Source organism: Zalophus californianus, chromosome 10, assembly GCF_009762305.2.
Source record: "Zalophus californianus isolate mZalCal1 chromosome 10, mZalCal1.pri.v2, whole genome shotgun sequence".
Lineage (NCBI taxonomy): Eukaryota > Metazoa > Chordata > Mammalia > Carnivora > Otariidae > Zalophus > Zalophus californianus.
The window spans coordinates 61,285,858-61,299,661 of record NC_045604.1 but is presented as its reverse complement, the minus strand read 5'-3'; the positions used below and the strand labels follow the sequence as shown (position 1 = coordinate 61,299,661).

At 39.9% G+C, this 13,804-nt stretch overlaps 1 protein-coding gene across 6 annotated transcripts in view; it reads right to left on the bottom strand.

Annotated features, from left to right (window-relative positions):
- WDR64 (WD repeat domain 64) overlaps positions 1-7,792 on the bottom strand; it is a 153,832-nt gene extending 146,040 nt beyond the window's left edge. For 4 of the 6 annotated variants that reach the window (XR_003523036.2, XM_027611248.2, XM_027611249.2 and 1 more), the window contains exons 1-2: positions 7,459-7,792; positions 1,903-2,033 (exon numbers count right to left, since the gene is read on the bottom strand). Coding sequence is in view for 4 of the 6 variants with exons in the window: in XM_027611248.2 (XP_027467049.2) it covers positions 1,903-2,033; positions 7,459-7,603 (276 nt within the window). In the remaining 2 variants the exon portion in view is untranslated. Of the gene's footprint in view, positions 1-1,902; positions 2,034-4,605; positions 4,670-7,458 lie in introns of all 6 variants that reach the window. The other 2 variants (XM_027611252.2, XM_027611251.2) reach the window with 2 other exon arrangements.
- Between the last annotated feature and the right edge of the window lie 6,012 nt (positions 7,793-13,804).

Genomic DNA, 13,804 nt, shown 5'->3' with positions numbered 1-13,804 from the left:
GCCAATAAAAAGCTGAGTCTCTTAGTCATACGACAAGGAAATGCATTCAGCCAATGACTGGAATGAGCTCGGAAACAGATTCTACATTGGTTGGGTGTCCAAATGATAATACCTTGATTGTAGCCCTGTGAGACCTTGAGCAGGAGCCAGTTAAGCTGTGCCCAGAATCCTGATCCATGGAAACGGTGAGATAATAAATGTGTGTTTCTTGAAGTTGCTAAGTTTAGAAAGAAAGAAATCTTGCCATTTGCAAAAACATGGGTGGACCTTGAGGGCATTATGCTAAGTAACATAAGTCAGATGCAGAAAGACATAATATCACTTATATGAGGAATCAAAAGAAGCTGAACCCATAGAAACAGAGACTAGAATGGTGGTTATCAGGGAAAAGGGAATATGTTGTTCAGAGTTCAAACTTCCAATTATAAGATGGATGCGTCCTGGGGATCTAATGCACAGCATGGCGATTATAGTTAAGAATGCTGCATAATATACTCAAAGTTGCCAACAGAGTAGATCTTTAATGTTCTCCCCACAAGGAAGAAACAGTAATCATGTGACATGACGGCTAACCCTATGGAGGTGGCCATTTTGACGTATAGAAATGTACAAATGAATACATTGTACACCTTAACCTTACACAATTTTATATGTCAATAAAGCTGAGAGGAAAGTTGCTAAATTTGTGATTTTTTTTTACAGCAGCTACAGAAAATGAACACCACCTTTTACCAAGTTCAGGGAATTGTCCATCATTCTTATTCTGCTAAAGTTTTTTCTTTCTTCTTAAAAACAGGAATGGCTACTGGATTTCTATCAAATATCTTTTTTATTATCATGGTATTTTAAGATCAGGAGTCAGCAAACTTTTCCTGAAAAGGGCCAGGTAGTAAATACTGTCGGCTTGCAGAGCATTCTGTCTCTGTCACAATACTCGATTCCGTTCTTGGCGTGCTGACACAGCCACAGACGTACAGATGGGCGAATGTTCCATGTTCCAATAAACCGTGTTCGCAAAACAAGTGGCTGTTCAGTTTGGCCATGGGCCTCAGTGTGCTAACTTCTAATTAAGATTATCATATTATTTTTCCTCCCCTAACATGTTGAATGAAATACATTACTGGACTTTCTAATATTAAATTGCCCTTACTCTTCCGGGATGAGTTCTACTCAGATATGGTTTTTAATGCACTGCTGGATTCAACTTGTTAAAATTTTATTTAGGATTTCAGCATCTACATTTGTGAGTAATATTAGCCTATCATTCCCTGACATTTTATCTTTGTTCAGTTCATGTTATTTCAGCCTCATAAAATGAGTTGAATAGCTTTTCAGCTTTTCCTAAGTTGTACAAAAATGTATACAATGCAGGAATTACGTATTCTTCAAGGGCTTAATAGGCATTTTGTTTGCAATTTTTTCCCAAAATTAATTCTTTTTTTTATTTGGTCAGTTCTTGGGGACTTGGATTATCTTTTATTATTGATTTCTAATTTTATTATATTGGAGTTTATTGAAATGTCCTTTTTAGTTTTATACATGCACAGCTTTGTGATGGTCCTATATATAGTTGAGAAGAAGTGTCTTTCTTATATCTTGTTCAAAGTTCTATTTATACTATCTACTAGCTTGTTAAAAGTGATAGTCAAATCCTTTCACTCTTTGCTTTTCTTTTTGTCTACTATATCTACTGATTTTTTTTGAGCAGGGGAGAGGCAGAGGGAGAGGGAGGGAGAGAATCTTAAGCAGTCTCCACACCCAGTGCGGAGCCCAACACAGGGTTCGATCTCATAGCCCTGAGGATCATGATCTCAGGCGAAATCACACTTGGATTAAATTATTTATTCTGAATGAGAAGAAATAATACTTGGATTTCTTATGATAAACATGAAAAGTGACTACCTCACACCAGTCTATGGATGCATCGGGGTTGTTGCAGAGTTTCCTGTAAAAGCGTTTCACATCTTGATTCTTCACTTCTGGACCAAAGAGTTCCTGCACGGCCACATAAAACTTGTCATAATCGATTATATCTGCATTGTAACAAAGTGCAAGAACACTGTTACCAAACTCCAAGGTAACTGCCAAGCTCCTTTTCCTATTTTCTAATCTATTTCCGCATTTCAACCTATTAAAACCAGATTATGCTGCATTTTAAGGTTCTCTTTACATTAGAAAAATAACTCGGCCCTTGACTAAAATATTACTTAGAAGAAAATATTTTGGTCTTTAGTTCTTCCTCCACAGCTTACGTTTCAACTGTTTTAGGAGTTTTGTTCAGGAATACAAAGATAAGAAAGTGGATTACTGAAGGGGAGTAAGTTGGCGGGGGGGGGGGGGGGGGGGGGAGGGAGATGAACCATGAGAGAAGATGGACTCTGAAAAACAAACTGAGCGTTCTAGAGGGGAGGAGGGTGGGGGGTTGGGTTAGCCTGGTGATGGGTATTAAAGAGGGCACATTCTGCGTGGAGCACTGGGTGTTATGCACAAACAATGAATCATGGAACACTACATCAAAAACTAATGATGTAATGTATGGTGATTAACATAACAATAAAAAATTAAAAAAAAAGAAAGTGGATTACTTCTTTCCTATTGTGAAAGTTTTACCAATCAGGAGTGTCTGCTAAGAGCTCATCTCAGATAGAAGGGAGACAGGAGCAAAGAGCAATTCTTGATCAGTTCCTTGACAGCATGTGAACGCACACACACACACACACACACACACACACACACACACACCATGCTTGAATATTGACTTTGCCAAATTTGATGATTCACTTGGGAGCTACTATTGAGTCTAAAGACAAGGAGTTAGACACAAAAATGCATTGTGAATTTGTTATGTGTGAGAACTGAGCTAGACACTGAGCTTAAAACTAAATAAACAAGTTCCCTTCCTCAGGGTGTTTACGTTCTAGTGGGAGAGACATAAAATCAACAAGTAAACAAATAAAATATTTACAGATTGTGACAGGCAAGACTAATTACTGGAGATAGACATTGGATGAGTGGTTATCTGTGTATAAGGGGACTCTCTGGGGTGCTAGAAATGTTCTTTGTCTGGATCTGGCTGGTAGCTGTAGGTATGTTTACAATGTCCATGTTTACTCTGCTATACACTTAAGATTAGCATGTTCTAGAGGCTCACCTGTATGTCATACCTTTAGTAGCAAAGTAAACATATAAGGGTATAAAGTACAAAGGTATAGAGTGAGCTAAGTACTAGGAAGGAAACCAATAGGGCGCTGTGATAAAATTATCTATCAATGGTGATGGGCAGCGATGGACCTCAGGAAAGTCTCTCTAAAGACATGGGTAAAAAAATTAAGCTGAGACCCAATAAGCAAAAAAGATTCAGCCATGTGTAAAGCTATACAAGAACATTTTAGGCAGAGGCCAACAAACACAAAGACTCTGAGGCTGGACAGAATTTGGCATGTTCTGGGAAGATCAGTGGGTATGGAGTATATTGAGGCCAGGGAAAGCGTTGTCAGGTGAGATTATCAAGAAGGAGGGTCAGGCTGGAGTTAGCAGTTTGTATTTTATTCCCAGCATGCTGGTAAGGTATTGCCTTAACCTTTTCTCAAAGCATACTGGCTGCTGGGAGGAGGTAAGAGTGACAGCTATAAACCCAGCGAAAGGCTAGCGCATTAGTCCGGATTTCAGATAGTGGAGGATTGGCCAGAGGGAGGCAGCCGATTTTCTCAACTTACTTATTAATAACAACCCCTTTCATTCTTGAAAATGTCTTTGATTGGATGCTAAGGGACATAGGCACTGACAGGTAGCACTGGAGATGGTGAGGTATAGTTGGAAGTAGAATGGCAAAGACGTGTAATGGATTGGAAGCTGTTGGGGGGCAGGAGTGATGAGTGAAGGACAGGCAGGATTCCAGAGCAGTGATTCTCATCCAGGGGAGGTTTTGCCCTCCGTCTCCCACAGGGACATTGGCAACGTCACCTACAGACAATTTTGATTGTTAGAATTAGGGATGGGGGTGCTATGGCATCTAGTAGATAGAGGCCAGAGATGCTGCTAACCATCCAACGATGCACAGGATAGCCCCTCCCCCACCCCACATCCACATACACAGAACAAAGAATCATCCAGCCCCAAATGTCAGTAGTGCCAAAGTTGAGAAATTCTATTCTTTAATGACACTCAGGTTTCTGGTTTTAAAACTCAGCAGATTCTGGTGCTATTTACCAAAACAGGGGCAACTGAGGAAGGACCATGATTCTTGGGGAAAATAAAGCATTTTCTCTTGGTCATATTAAATTTAAAATTCCTATGAGATATCCAAATAGACTAGCTGCTTTAAATTCACACGACTGTGAGTATAATGTGTCTCCATGTAAATGTGTCTCATTGTAAGTGCGGCTAGATGAGGATGATGAAACTTTTCTTTCCTGGGGTGATTTTAATTCTATCAGGTCATTGACAAGAAGATTAAAGAGCAATATTGCACAGATGAATTCCTTGACATCATTTTTGAGGTAGACACTGTTACATGAAAAACATTCTCTCTGGTTCTTAGCTTCCTGCCTATAGTGAGAAGTAGACCATATTTTCCAGTATTTATGAATGATTATGAAAGCATACCAGTATTAACAGTCTGAAAAGTTAAGATTGTATTTCTCCTTCTCAGTCTTTCAGATCAGTCCCTCTGTCAGAGAAGGAAATTTAGCAGGAATTACTTCTTATTAAATCTATACTACATATATAATAGATACATAATATGTCTACTCTACATTATGCTGTAGTATATTATAGTATAATATTCTATAAAATATATATTACTATATATTAAAATATATTCTTTCTGTATCGATACATATATACATATACATACACATATATACATATATACTATAGAGGAAGGACATTTTTCAATGTGGCTTTGTGACTGCAAGCTTGAAGCGAAAGCAAGATTAACTTGTTTGCTTAGCACACATTTTTTTTTCTAAGTAGACTCCGTGCCCAGCTTGAATTCATGACCCTGAGATCAAGACCTGAGCTGAGATTAAGAGTCGGCAGCTTAACCTGCTGAGCCACCCAGGCGCCCCTGCTTAGCACACATTTAAGGAGCACTTCCTGGACACAAAACTGGGCTAGCCCTAGGGTTAAAAAGCCTTCAAAGCACTCACGATTCAAGTGCTGTAAAGAGAAGGGACAGTAACACACACGTCTATATCGATTTCTGCAGGTCAAGGGAAATCCTCGAGATGGCAAGAAAGTGCATTAATGGTGCTAAGGATGGCTTTGGTTGGGGAAAATTTTTACAGAAATGTGACATTTGATTTGGTCTTAAAAGATGAGCAAAGTTTACGGGGACAAAAAAAGGGAGGAAAGGCACTCTACATTGGGGGGAATAATACATGCAAAATCAGAGTCATTACAAGTATTATGAGGTGCTTAGAAATGCTGTGTTCATATTAGGACAGAAAGTTCTGGAGGGAAGTTCAGGAGCTGAGACTGGAAAGGTAGATTGAGGCATGGCTGGGAATAGCCCTATATGCCAAGGTCACATATATGTACTTTAGAGCTGAGTTAATAAGCCAGGGATGTGGCAGTTTAAAAAATTTTTTAAAGGAATAACTCTTGGCAAGAAGACGATTATATTGAACGGCTACCCAAGAGTAAGATTCCATGAAACAGTCAACAGTTATAGCAAGATATCTAGTTTAAGAGACTAAGTGGATGGCATCTGTGCTTTAAGACGGAGAGAACATGGGCAGAGCTCAAAAAAAAAAAAAAAAAAGAGGCAAAGAAAGAATGAGAAAGAGAAAAAAATAAGAGGAGAGAGGTGTGATGAGAGACACAGAAGGAGACAGTTTCTGGAAGTAGAGGAGTGAGCTAATGCAGTGAAAGAGCCAAGTAAGCTGGAAAATGAAAGCGATTGAATTTGGCAGCCTTATTAGGTGCTGGGATACTTCGGTAGGAGCATTTTCAGCAAAGTGATGAGAGAAGTCAGATTGAGTATATTGAAAATTAAGTGGTGACGCTGTGGGGAAATTTAGTGGAGAAGCAAAGGAAGCATACGGTGGTAGCTTACAGGGAAGAGAAAGTCAAGGTCAGGACGTTTGGGTATATTTTTAGTTTGAGAGGACAAAGCCAGTGGAAAGGACATTTTGAAGTTGTTGCAGCAAAGTGATAGCCTTGGACAGGAGGACGGATGGACGAAATGACAGGAGCTACTTTGGGGAAACCCAGAAGTGGAAGAAAGGGATTTTGAGGGAATTCTTGTCTTTTGGTCTTGCTTTTCCTTATGATGCCGGAAACTTGGCTGAGAGATGCTGAGATCCAGAGAGTATTCAACAAAAGTAGTAAAGGTTTGGAAAATCAATTGCAGAGACAGGTAAACAGGCTGACTGGGGAAAGATAAAAGTTCTGTCTAGTGGTTTAGAGAGCCCAGCCAAGTTCACACTCCTCTAAAAAGTCCATCTCGAAGCTCTGAGTCTTAGCTCTAACACATAGAGGTTGAGTGACTGGGGCAGATGATTTTCCTGTACCGGCCATCCTTTAACAAATAGGATGGGGGGTAATAACAATAATAGTAATATTTGCTATCAGAACTGTCAAGAGAATCAATTAAATGATATTTATTAAGGTGACTTGTAAATTCTTTTTTTCAAAGTGATTTATAAATTCTTAACCACTATTCAGATAATACCAGCTTGTGTTTGACCATCCAAAGTCAACAATTTCACTCATTTGTGGCTGTACAGCCCAGCACATTAAGAGGCTGGCCATGCCCACACCTGCACAGTTTTATGGGCTCTGATCTTTTCCTCGTAATAGCAGGCTTTGTTCGGTTAGTCTTTTACTGGGCTGGTAAGCCTCATCTGTCACTGCTGTCCTCAATGCCATCCACAATGCCCTGAAACTGCCCCCTTGAGCCCTGGCCATGGTGGTGTACTTTCCATTCTGTGTCGGTTTTTCTGCTGTTAATATTCTTGGCAGACCACTGCCTACCTCATTCCCCTTACCTTGGCATGCTCAAAATCATTCCCGCCTAGAGACATGAGGAGAGGCCGAGACAGTGAAGCAAAGTTTCAGAAAAAGAACACTTTGCCCTGCTTATGAAACTCTTTAAGGTCTCACCATACCCTTAAGTAAAGAGAGGGCAGGGTGGTTTCCATGGCTTGCTGATGGTCACTATGTACTCCTGAGAGTCCCAGGTCAACCAGCAAGCTATCGGATGCAGATCCCATGGGAGAGCTCTTTGAGGTCACTTCATCCAACTTCTTAATTTTACATTTAAGCCAACTAAGGTTCAGAGAAGTGGACAAAATTTCCCCAGGACCACTTAGCTCTTTAGAGACAGAGTCAGAACTCAGGCCCGACATTTGATGGCTTGGCTATTAAGCTGTGTTGCTTCTCTTTGATGGCTTAAAACATTTTACGGTTCTCATCAACAGACCCAACTTGACTGCCCCTGATTGTTGATCTTACCTTCTTTTTGGATAAACAGGCCTGCTCTTTCGTCTCTTTTCTGGGCCGCTGCATGTTCAACCAATTTTTCAAACTCCTTCAAGGCTGTCCTGAAATTGCTAATTTGAAGTTCAATGCTTAAATGCTTTTCCTCCCTGATATCCATAGGGATATAGGGAATCTCTTATTTTTGTGCAGAAAGAAAGAGCACAAATTTGTCAACTTGAAAATCCTTCCAGTTGTTACAGTGCTTCCCTGCTGTCTCAGGTTTTGTCCGAGGTTGCATTCCTTTGATCTTAAAATCTCATATTGTGGGTAGGAGTCAGAGTTGCCACTAGGACCTTAGCAGAGAGGAACCCTGGCTTAGTCTAATGCATTTCATATAGGGAAGCATTTCAGTAAAAATCCTGACCTCATAATGTTACCAGTGTCTTTCATATGGTCCTCATTGCATCATAATATCTCTGTAACCTCTCCTTCCCTCATAAGGAGGGCATTGAGCTTCCTTTCCCCACAAACTGTGTGAGTGTGTGTGCGAGTGTGTGTGTGCACCCCCGGGGAGGGAAGTAGAATGGGTAAAGGCCAGGGAAGGAAACTGGGCATTACTTTCTTTCCCCTATATCTCCTCCCACCTCAAACCATTTGCCTTCCTTAAGATGCTGTGGAGAGTCAAGTTGACATTCATTCCAAATATACTTCTAAAGATGAAAGTGTATTTCAGCATTAGTCATTTCTGTTCCCCAAAAAAGAAATTTTTAGAGGTTGGAGGGAATAAAAAAATGTCTTCTTCCTTTATCCACTGACCTTCAATTAAAATAATAAAGTGAGGCAGGGATGGGGAAGGGGTAGTTTTTGATTGAGAAGGAAATTCTTCAAGATGTCATTAGTTGAATACAGAACAGGGAATATAGTCAATGATGTTGTAATGATGTAGGATGGTGAAAGATGATCCTATACTTATCAAGGTGAGCACTGAGTAATGTATAGAATTGTCCAGTAACCATGATGTACACCTGAAACTAATATAACACTGTATGTCAACTATACTTCAATAATAAAAATTAAAAAGAAAACACCGTCATGAGAAATGAAGAATGTCTGAGAAACTATCACAGCCAAGAGAAACCAAAGGAGATTTGATTACTCAGTGTAATGTGGTATCCTGGTTGGGATCCTGGAACAGAAAAAGACATTAGGTAAAAACTAAGGCAATCTGATTAACTGTGGGCTTTAAATTAATAACAAAGTATCAATACTGGTTCATGTGTTGTAATAAACCAAACTCAGGTAAGATGTTAATAAGAAGAGAAACTGGGTGAGAAGGTATTATATGGGAACTGTCTGCACTATATTCTGTTTTTCTGTAAATCTAAAACTGTCTTAATGGAGCACCTTGCTGGCTCAGTTGGAAGAGCATGTGACCCTTGATCTCCAGGTCATGGGTTTGAGCCCCGTATCTGATGTACAGATTACTAAAAAATAAATAAATGTTAAAAAAATCTATTAAAAATAGGTGAAATTGTTTCCCTGAGCTAGTATAAAAAGATGATACAAAGGAAGGCATCCTGATATCACTCCTGTCTCTTGGGTCACGTTCCTGCAGCCTGGACAGATGCCATCTGTGTATCAATGCCCAGCTGTTGTACTGCTATCCCCCTTTGCCATCATTTTGGGAATTCCCTTATTCTCGCTTTTATATCCTATGTCTTTCTTTCCCATGGGTGATTCCCTCATTTTGGTGGCTTACATCCAGAAATAGCGCCCGGAAAGTAAGTTTTTGATATACCCTGCATGTTTGAAAATATTCTTAATCTTCTCTTGCATTTGATTGCCATTTGGTTGGGTTTATACTTCTAGGTTGGAAATCACTTTTGTTTAATATTCTGAAGATATTATTCCATTGTCTTTTCACTTCTCGTGTTGTTATAAGAAGTCTTTTTGAAACAGCTTCTGCTGATAATCATAAGCTATTCTATCCCTGATCCTTTGTACATGACCTGTTTTTATCTACCTCCCCCCCCCACATACACACACACTCAGGAAGCTTATAAAGGTTCTTTTTGTCCCAAGAGTATAAAAATTTCACTACAATGGATATTGGTGTGGATATCTATCTATATCTATATCATCTATTATCTATCTATCTATCTATCTATCTATCTATCTATCTATCTATCATCTATCTATCTATCTATCATCTATCTATCTATCATCTATTCACCTGCTCTCATATCATCTTTTTATCCTGAAAATGTCTGGTAAGCATGGCCAAGATTCTTAACAGTAACAGTTAGCTGGTATCATGTCCTTCCTGTGCCCTGCCACATTCATCAGCTGCGAAGGCTTGTTTCACCTCAGACGAGTGATATCTTCATTGATTAATTCTTTTTTTTTTAAGATTTTATTTATTTGTCAGAGAGAGAGAGCATGAGAAGGGGGAGCGGCAGACAGAAGCAGAGGGAGAAGCAGTCTCCCTGCCGAGTGAGGAGCCTGATATGGAACTGGATCCCAGGACTCTGGGATCATGACCTGAGCCAAAGGCAGATGCTTAACTGAATGAGCCACCTAGGCGTCCCTTCATTGATTAATTCTGATTTACCCTGATTATATATAAATCATATAAATCATACATACTTCACAAACCAGTTCTTTTAAGAAATTGAGTGTTCACTATTTCCTAACTGCTTGGTCACTCACACTCTGCTTTTAGAGCGAGGTTGTAAGTGAGATTTCATTTTTAAACAAATGTATGCATTTTGGAGAAGGGGAGTGTGGACAGGTACACAGTTCATACATTAAGCTGATTCCTACCATCCAAAGAACTATATGCACTAGGACAATTGACGTTCAGAACCAAAGACATGCCAGATTCTCTCTCTCTCTTTTTTTTTAAAATTCAATTACATTCACTAAGTCATTTTTTTCTTTATTTTATTTTAAGATTTAATTTATTTGTCAGAGAGAGGAGAGAGCGCATGAGCAGAGGGAGGGGCAGAGGGAGAAGCAGGCTCTCCACTGAGCAAAGAGCCTAATGTGGGACTCGATCCCTGGACCCTGGGATCATGACCTGAGCCAAAGGCAGACGCTTAACCAACTGAGCCACCCAGGCATCCCAAAGATGTTTCATAAGGCAGGAAAAGGTGCAGATATATTTGGCAAGATTTTTCTGTAAGGGTTTCCTACCAGGGACCAAGGTTAGAGAGAGTGGGGAAGCATGCATCCCAGTCCTTGGAAGTTTACTCGATTGAGTAAGGGTCAAATTTCCCTCTCAGGTGACCTGTGCCTGATGCACAAGGCTCAGGGTTATCAGTGATCCCATGCAAGAATGTCAAGAGAAATATTAAGTATAGTAATCATCCTTCACTGAGGTACTCTATAAGATATTTATATACTCCATTCAATCCAAGTTTGTAGGAAGAAATCTGGACTCATTTTAAGGTTTAATTTTCACAAACAAAAATAAAGCAAACAAAAAAAGGAATAAGAATGACAGATAAAACCTGTCTCCATCCCCCCTCACCACCCCCTTGTACTTTATAAAGGACTTGCTTGGAATACAGGGACAGGAATGATTTAATGCTCCGGTGTAAGGGGATAGTAAAAGGGGTCCCCTGATGCCTTGGGTGGGGCCCCACAATACAACTGAAGAACTCCCCCAATCTAAAGGACAGGGCTGCACAGCCCATGCAGGAAGATGCACAGAGATACTGGAAAACCAGTTCTGCAGATAGTAGCTCATTCTCAACTTCAAACTACTGAAGGCAATTTCTTAGGAGACTGAGGAGAGCACTCATTAGCACTTCCTTGGAATTTTCAGAGTTGTCAAGGGGCCCTGACTTTTCTCAACTTCCTTCCACCCAGTGTGCACCAGAGGGGAGAGACTGGGGCTAGCCAGTTCTCCACCGCAGTCCACATTCAGAATTTGGTGGGACAAGGATGCATACATTTCCAGGGGAACAGATGCTAGACTCTCAGGGGCCCCTACTGGAGAAGACTGCCCACAGGGTCTGGGGGCCCTAAGCAGCGTCCTAGAGGGAAATGCAAGCAGCCAGCTGGCAAAGGCATTGCCCCTGTCAAGGGACTTGTGAGAGAAAGATCTCCGTGAGCTCCGGTCCTCAAAAGAACCCACAAATCACCCTAGACGAGAAAATGACAGTGCTTAAAATCTGCTACAATCAGAGGGTGCCAACATCAGATGACAACTTTACCAATCAGGGAAAATTTTTGCTTGAAATTCCAGAGCGGCCCAGAGCAGCATCTAAAGGTAGTAGATTTAGGGAATGGGAGAAGCTAAATTTATTGTCCCCTCCACACCTACCCCCTGAAGTTCTCCAGGCCTGCAGTAGGCTCTGTTTTGGAGGGTGGACAGGTGAGTTTTCCATGAGTTTTACCGTTTCAGTATTACAACGTTTAAGACTTTATATTAATTGAAAGTGACCGGAAAGCCTTTGGGACCTGATAAAATGCCATCCAAAGGCATTTAAAGAACAGGAGCAGAGAAGACAATTGAAATGAGTAATAGGAGAGAGAGTAAAGTTACTTTCTGCTTACACATGCTGAGTCTACCTTGCTCAATAAACTGGTTACATCTGTTTTATTTTCCTACTCTGTTAGATGCAGGCACAATTTGCATAAACTTTTTTATTGTGGTAAAATATATGTAACATAAAAGTGTACAATTCCATGGCATTAAGTACATTCACAATGTTATGCAACCATCACCACTGTCCATTTCCAGAATTTTTGCATCATCTGCAACCTAAGCTCTGTGATCCTAAGCACTAACTCCCAGTTCCTCCCACCTCAGCCCCTGGCAGCCACAATTCTTTCTGTCTCCATGAATTTGCCTATGCTAGGTACCTCATATAAGTGGAATCTCACAATATGTGTCCTTTTGTGTCTTATTTCTCTTAGCAAATGGGCTTCAAGGTTTATCCATGTTATAACGTACTAGAATTTTATTCCCTTCAATGACTGAATAATATTCCATTGTATGCCACATTTTGTTTATCCATTTATCTGATGATGGACATTTGGATTATTTCCACCTTTTGGCTGCTATAAACATTGGTGTACAAATATCCATTCAAGACCCTGGTTTTAATTCTTTTGGATCTACATAATATATATAAGTGGAATCACTGGATCATATGATAATTCTATGTTTAGCTTTTTGAGGAGCTGCCATACTGTTTCCACAGTGGCTGGCTGCACCATCTCGCGGTCTCAGCAGCAGCCACACACCAGGGTTATAATTCCTCCACATCCTTGCCAACACTTACTATTTTCCATTCTTTGCTTTAGAGTTTAGTTTTTGAGAATAGCCATCCTAGCGGGTGTGAAGCGATATATCACTGTGGCTTTGATTTGCATTTCCCTAATGACTAATGAGGTAGAGTATCTTCTCATGTGCTTATTGGTCATTTGTATATCTTTGTAGAAATGTCTATTCAAGTCCTTTGCCCATTTTTGAATTGGGTCCTTGGGGATTTTTTGTTGTTGTTGTTACTGTTGAGTTGTAGGAGATCTTCTTTTATTCTGGATATTAATCCTTTACAGATCTATGATTTGCAAATATTTTAGGAGTTGTCATTTCACTCTCTTGATGGTGTCCTTTGATGCACAAAAATTTTAAATTTTGTTGGAGTTCAATTTATCTATTTTTTCTTTTCTTACCTGTGCCTTTGGTGCCATATCCCAGACATTGTTGCCAAATCCAATGCAGTGAAGATGTTTTTCCTATGTTTTCTTCTAAGAGTTCTATGGTTTTAGTGCTTAAGTTTAGCTATTTGATCTTTTCTGAGTTAATTTTTCTATATGGTGTAAGAGAAGCATCCAACTTCATTTTTTTGCAGGTGGACATCCAGGTTTCCAAGCACCATTTGTCGGAAAGACTTTCCTTTGCCCAATGAATGGCCTTGGCATCCTTGTCAAAAATCAGTTGACCATATGCATGAAAGTTTATATTTTGACTATTCTGTTCCATTGGTCTATATATGTCTGTCCTGATGCCAGTATTACACTTACCTTTCAAGTTGTTGTATTTTGCCATCATCTTATCATAATTCTGAAAATACATAAAAATATATATCCTTATTGACAATTTAAATCATATTTGTGGTAATAGGGCCTGTTTCTCTCGAGTCTCATAAACATCCTTAATAGTTAATAGTATTGTAAAAATGACTCTATCAGAATCCTTCACATTTGCCAAAAGCCTCTTACTCCTCTTTTGCGTTCCCTGCTGTTATTCCTCTCCCATAGATGTTGCCCTGGACTTGACTCTGAGAGAGTAAAAGCCAAAGTTCTTTTATTAAAATGGCCATAGCCTTGCATGATCTGCCCAATCACGGCTCACTCACCTTTC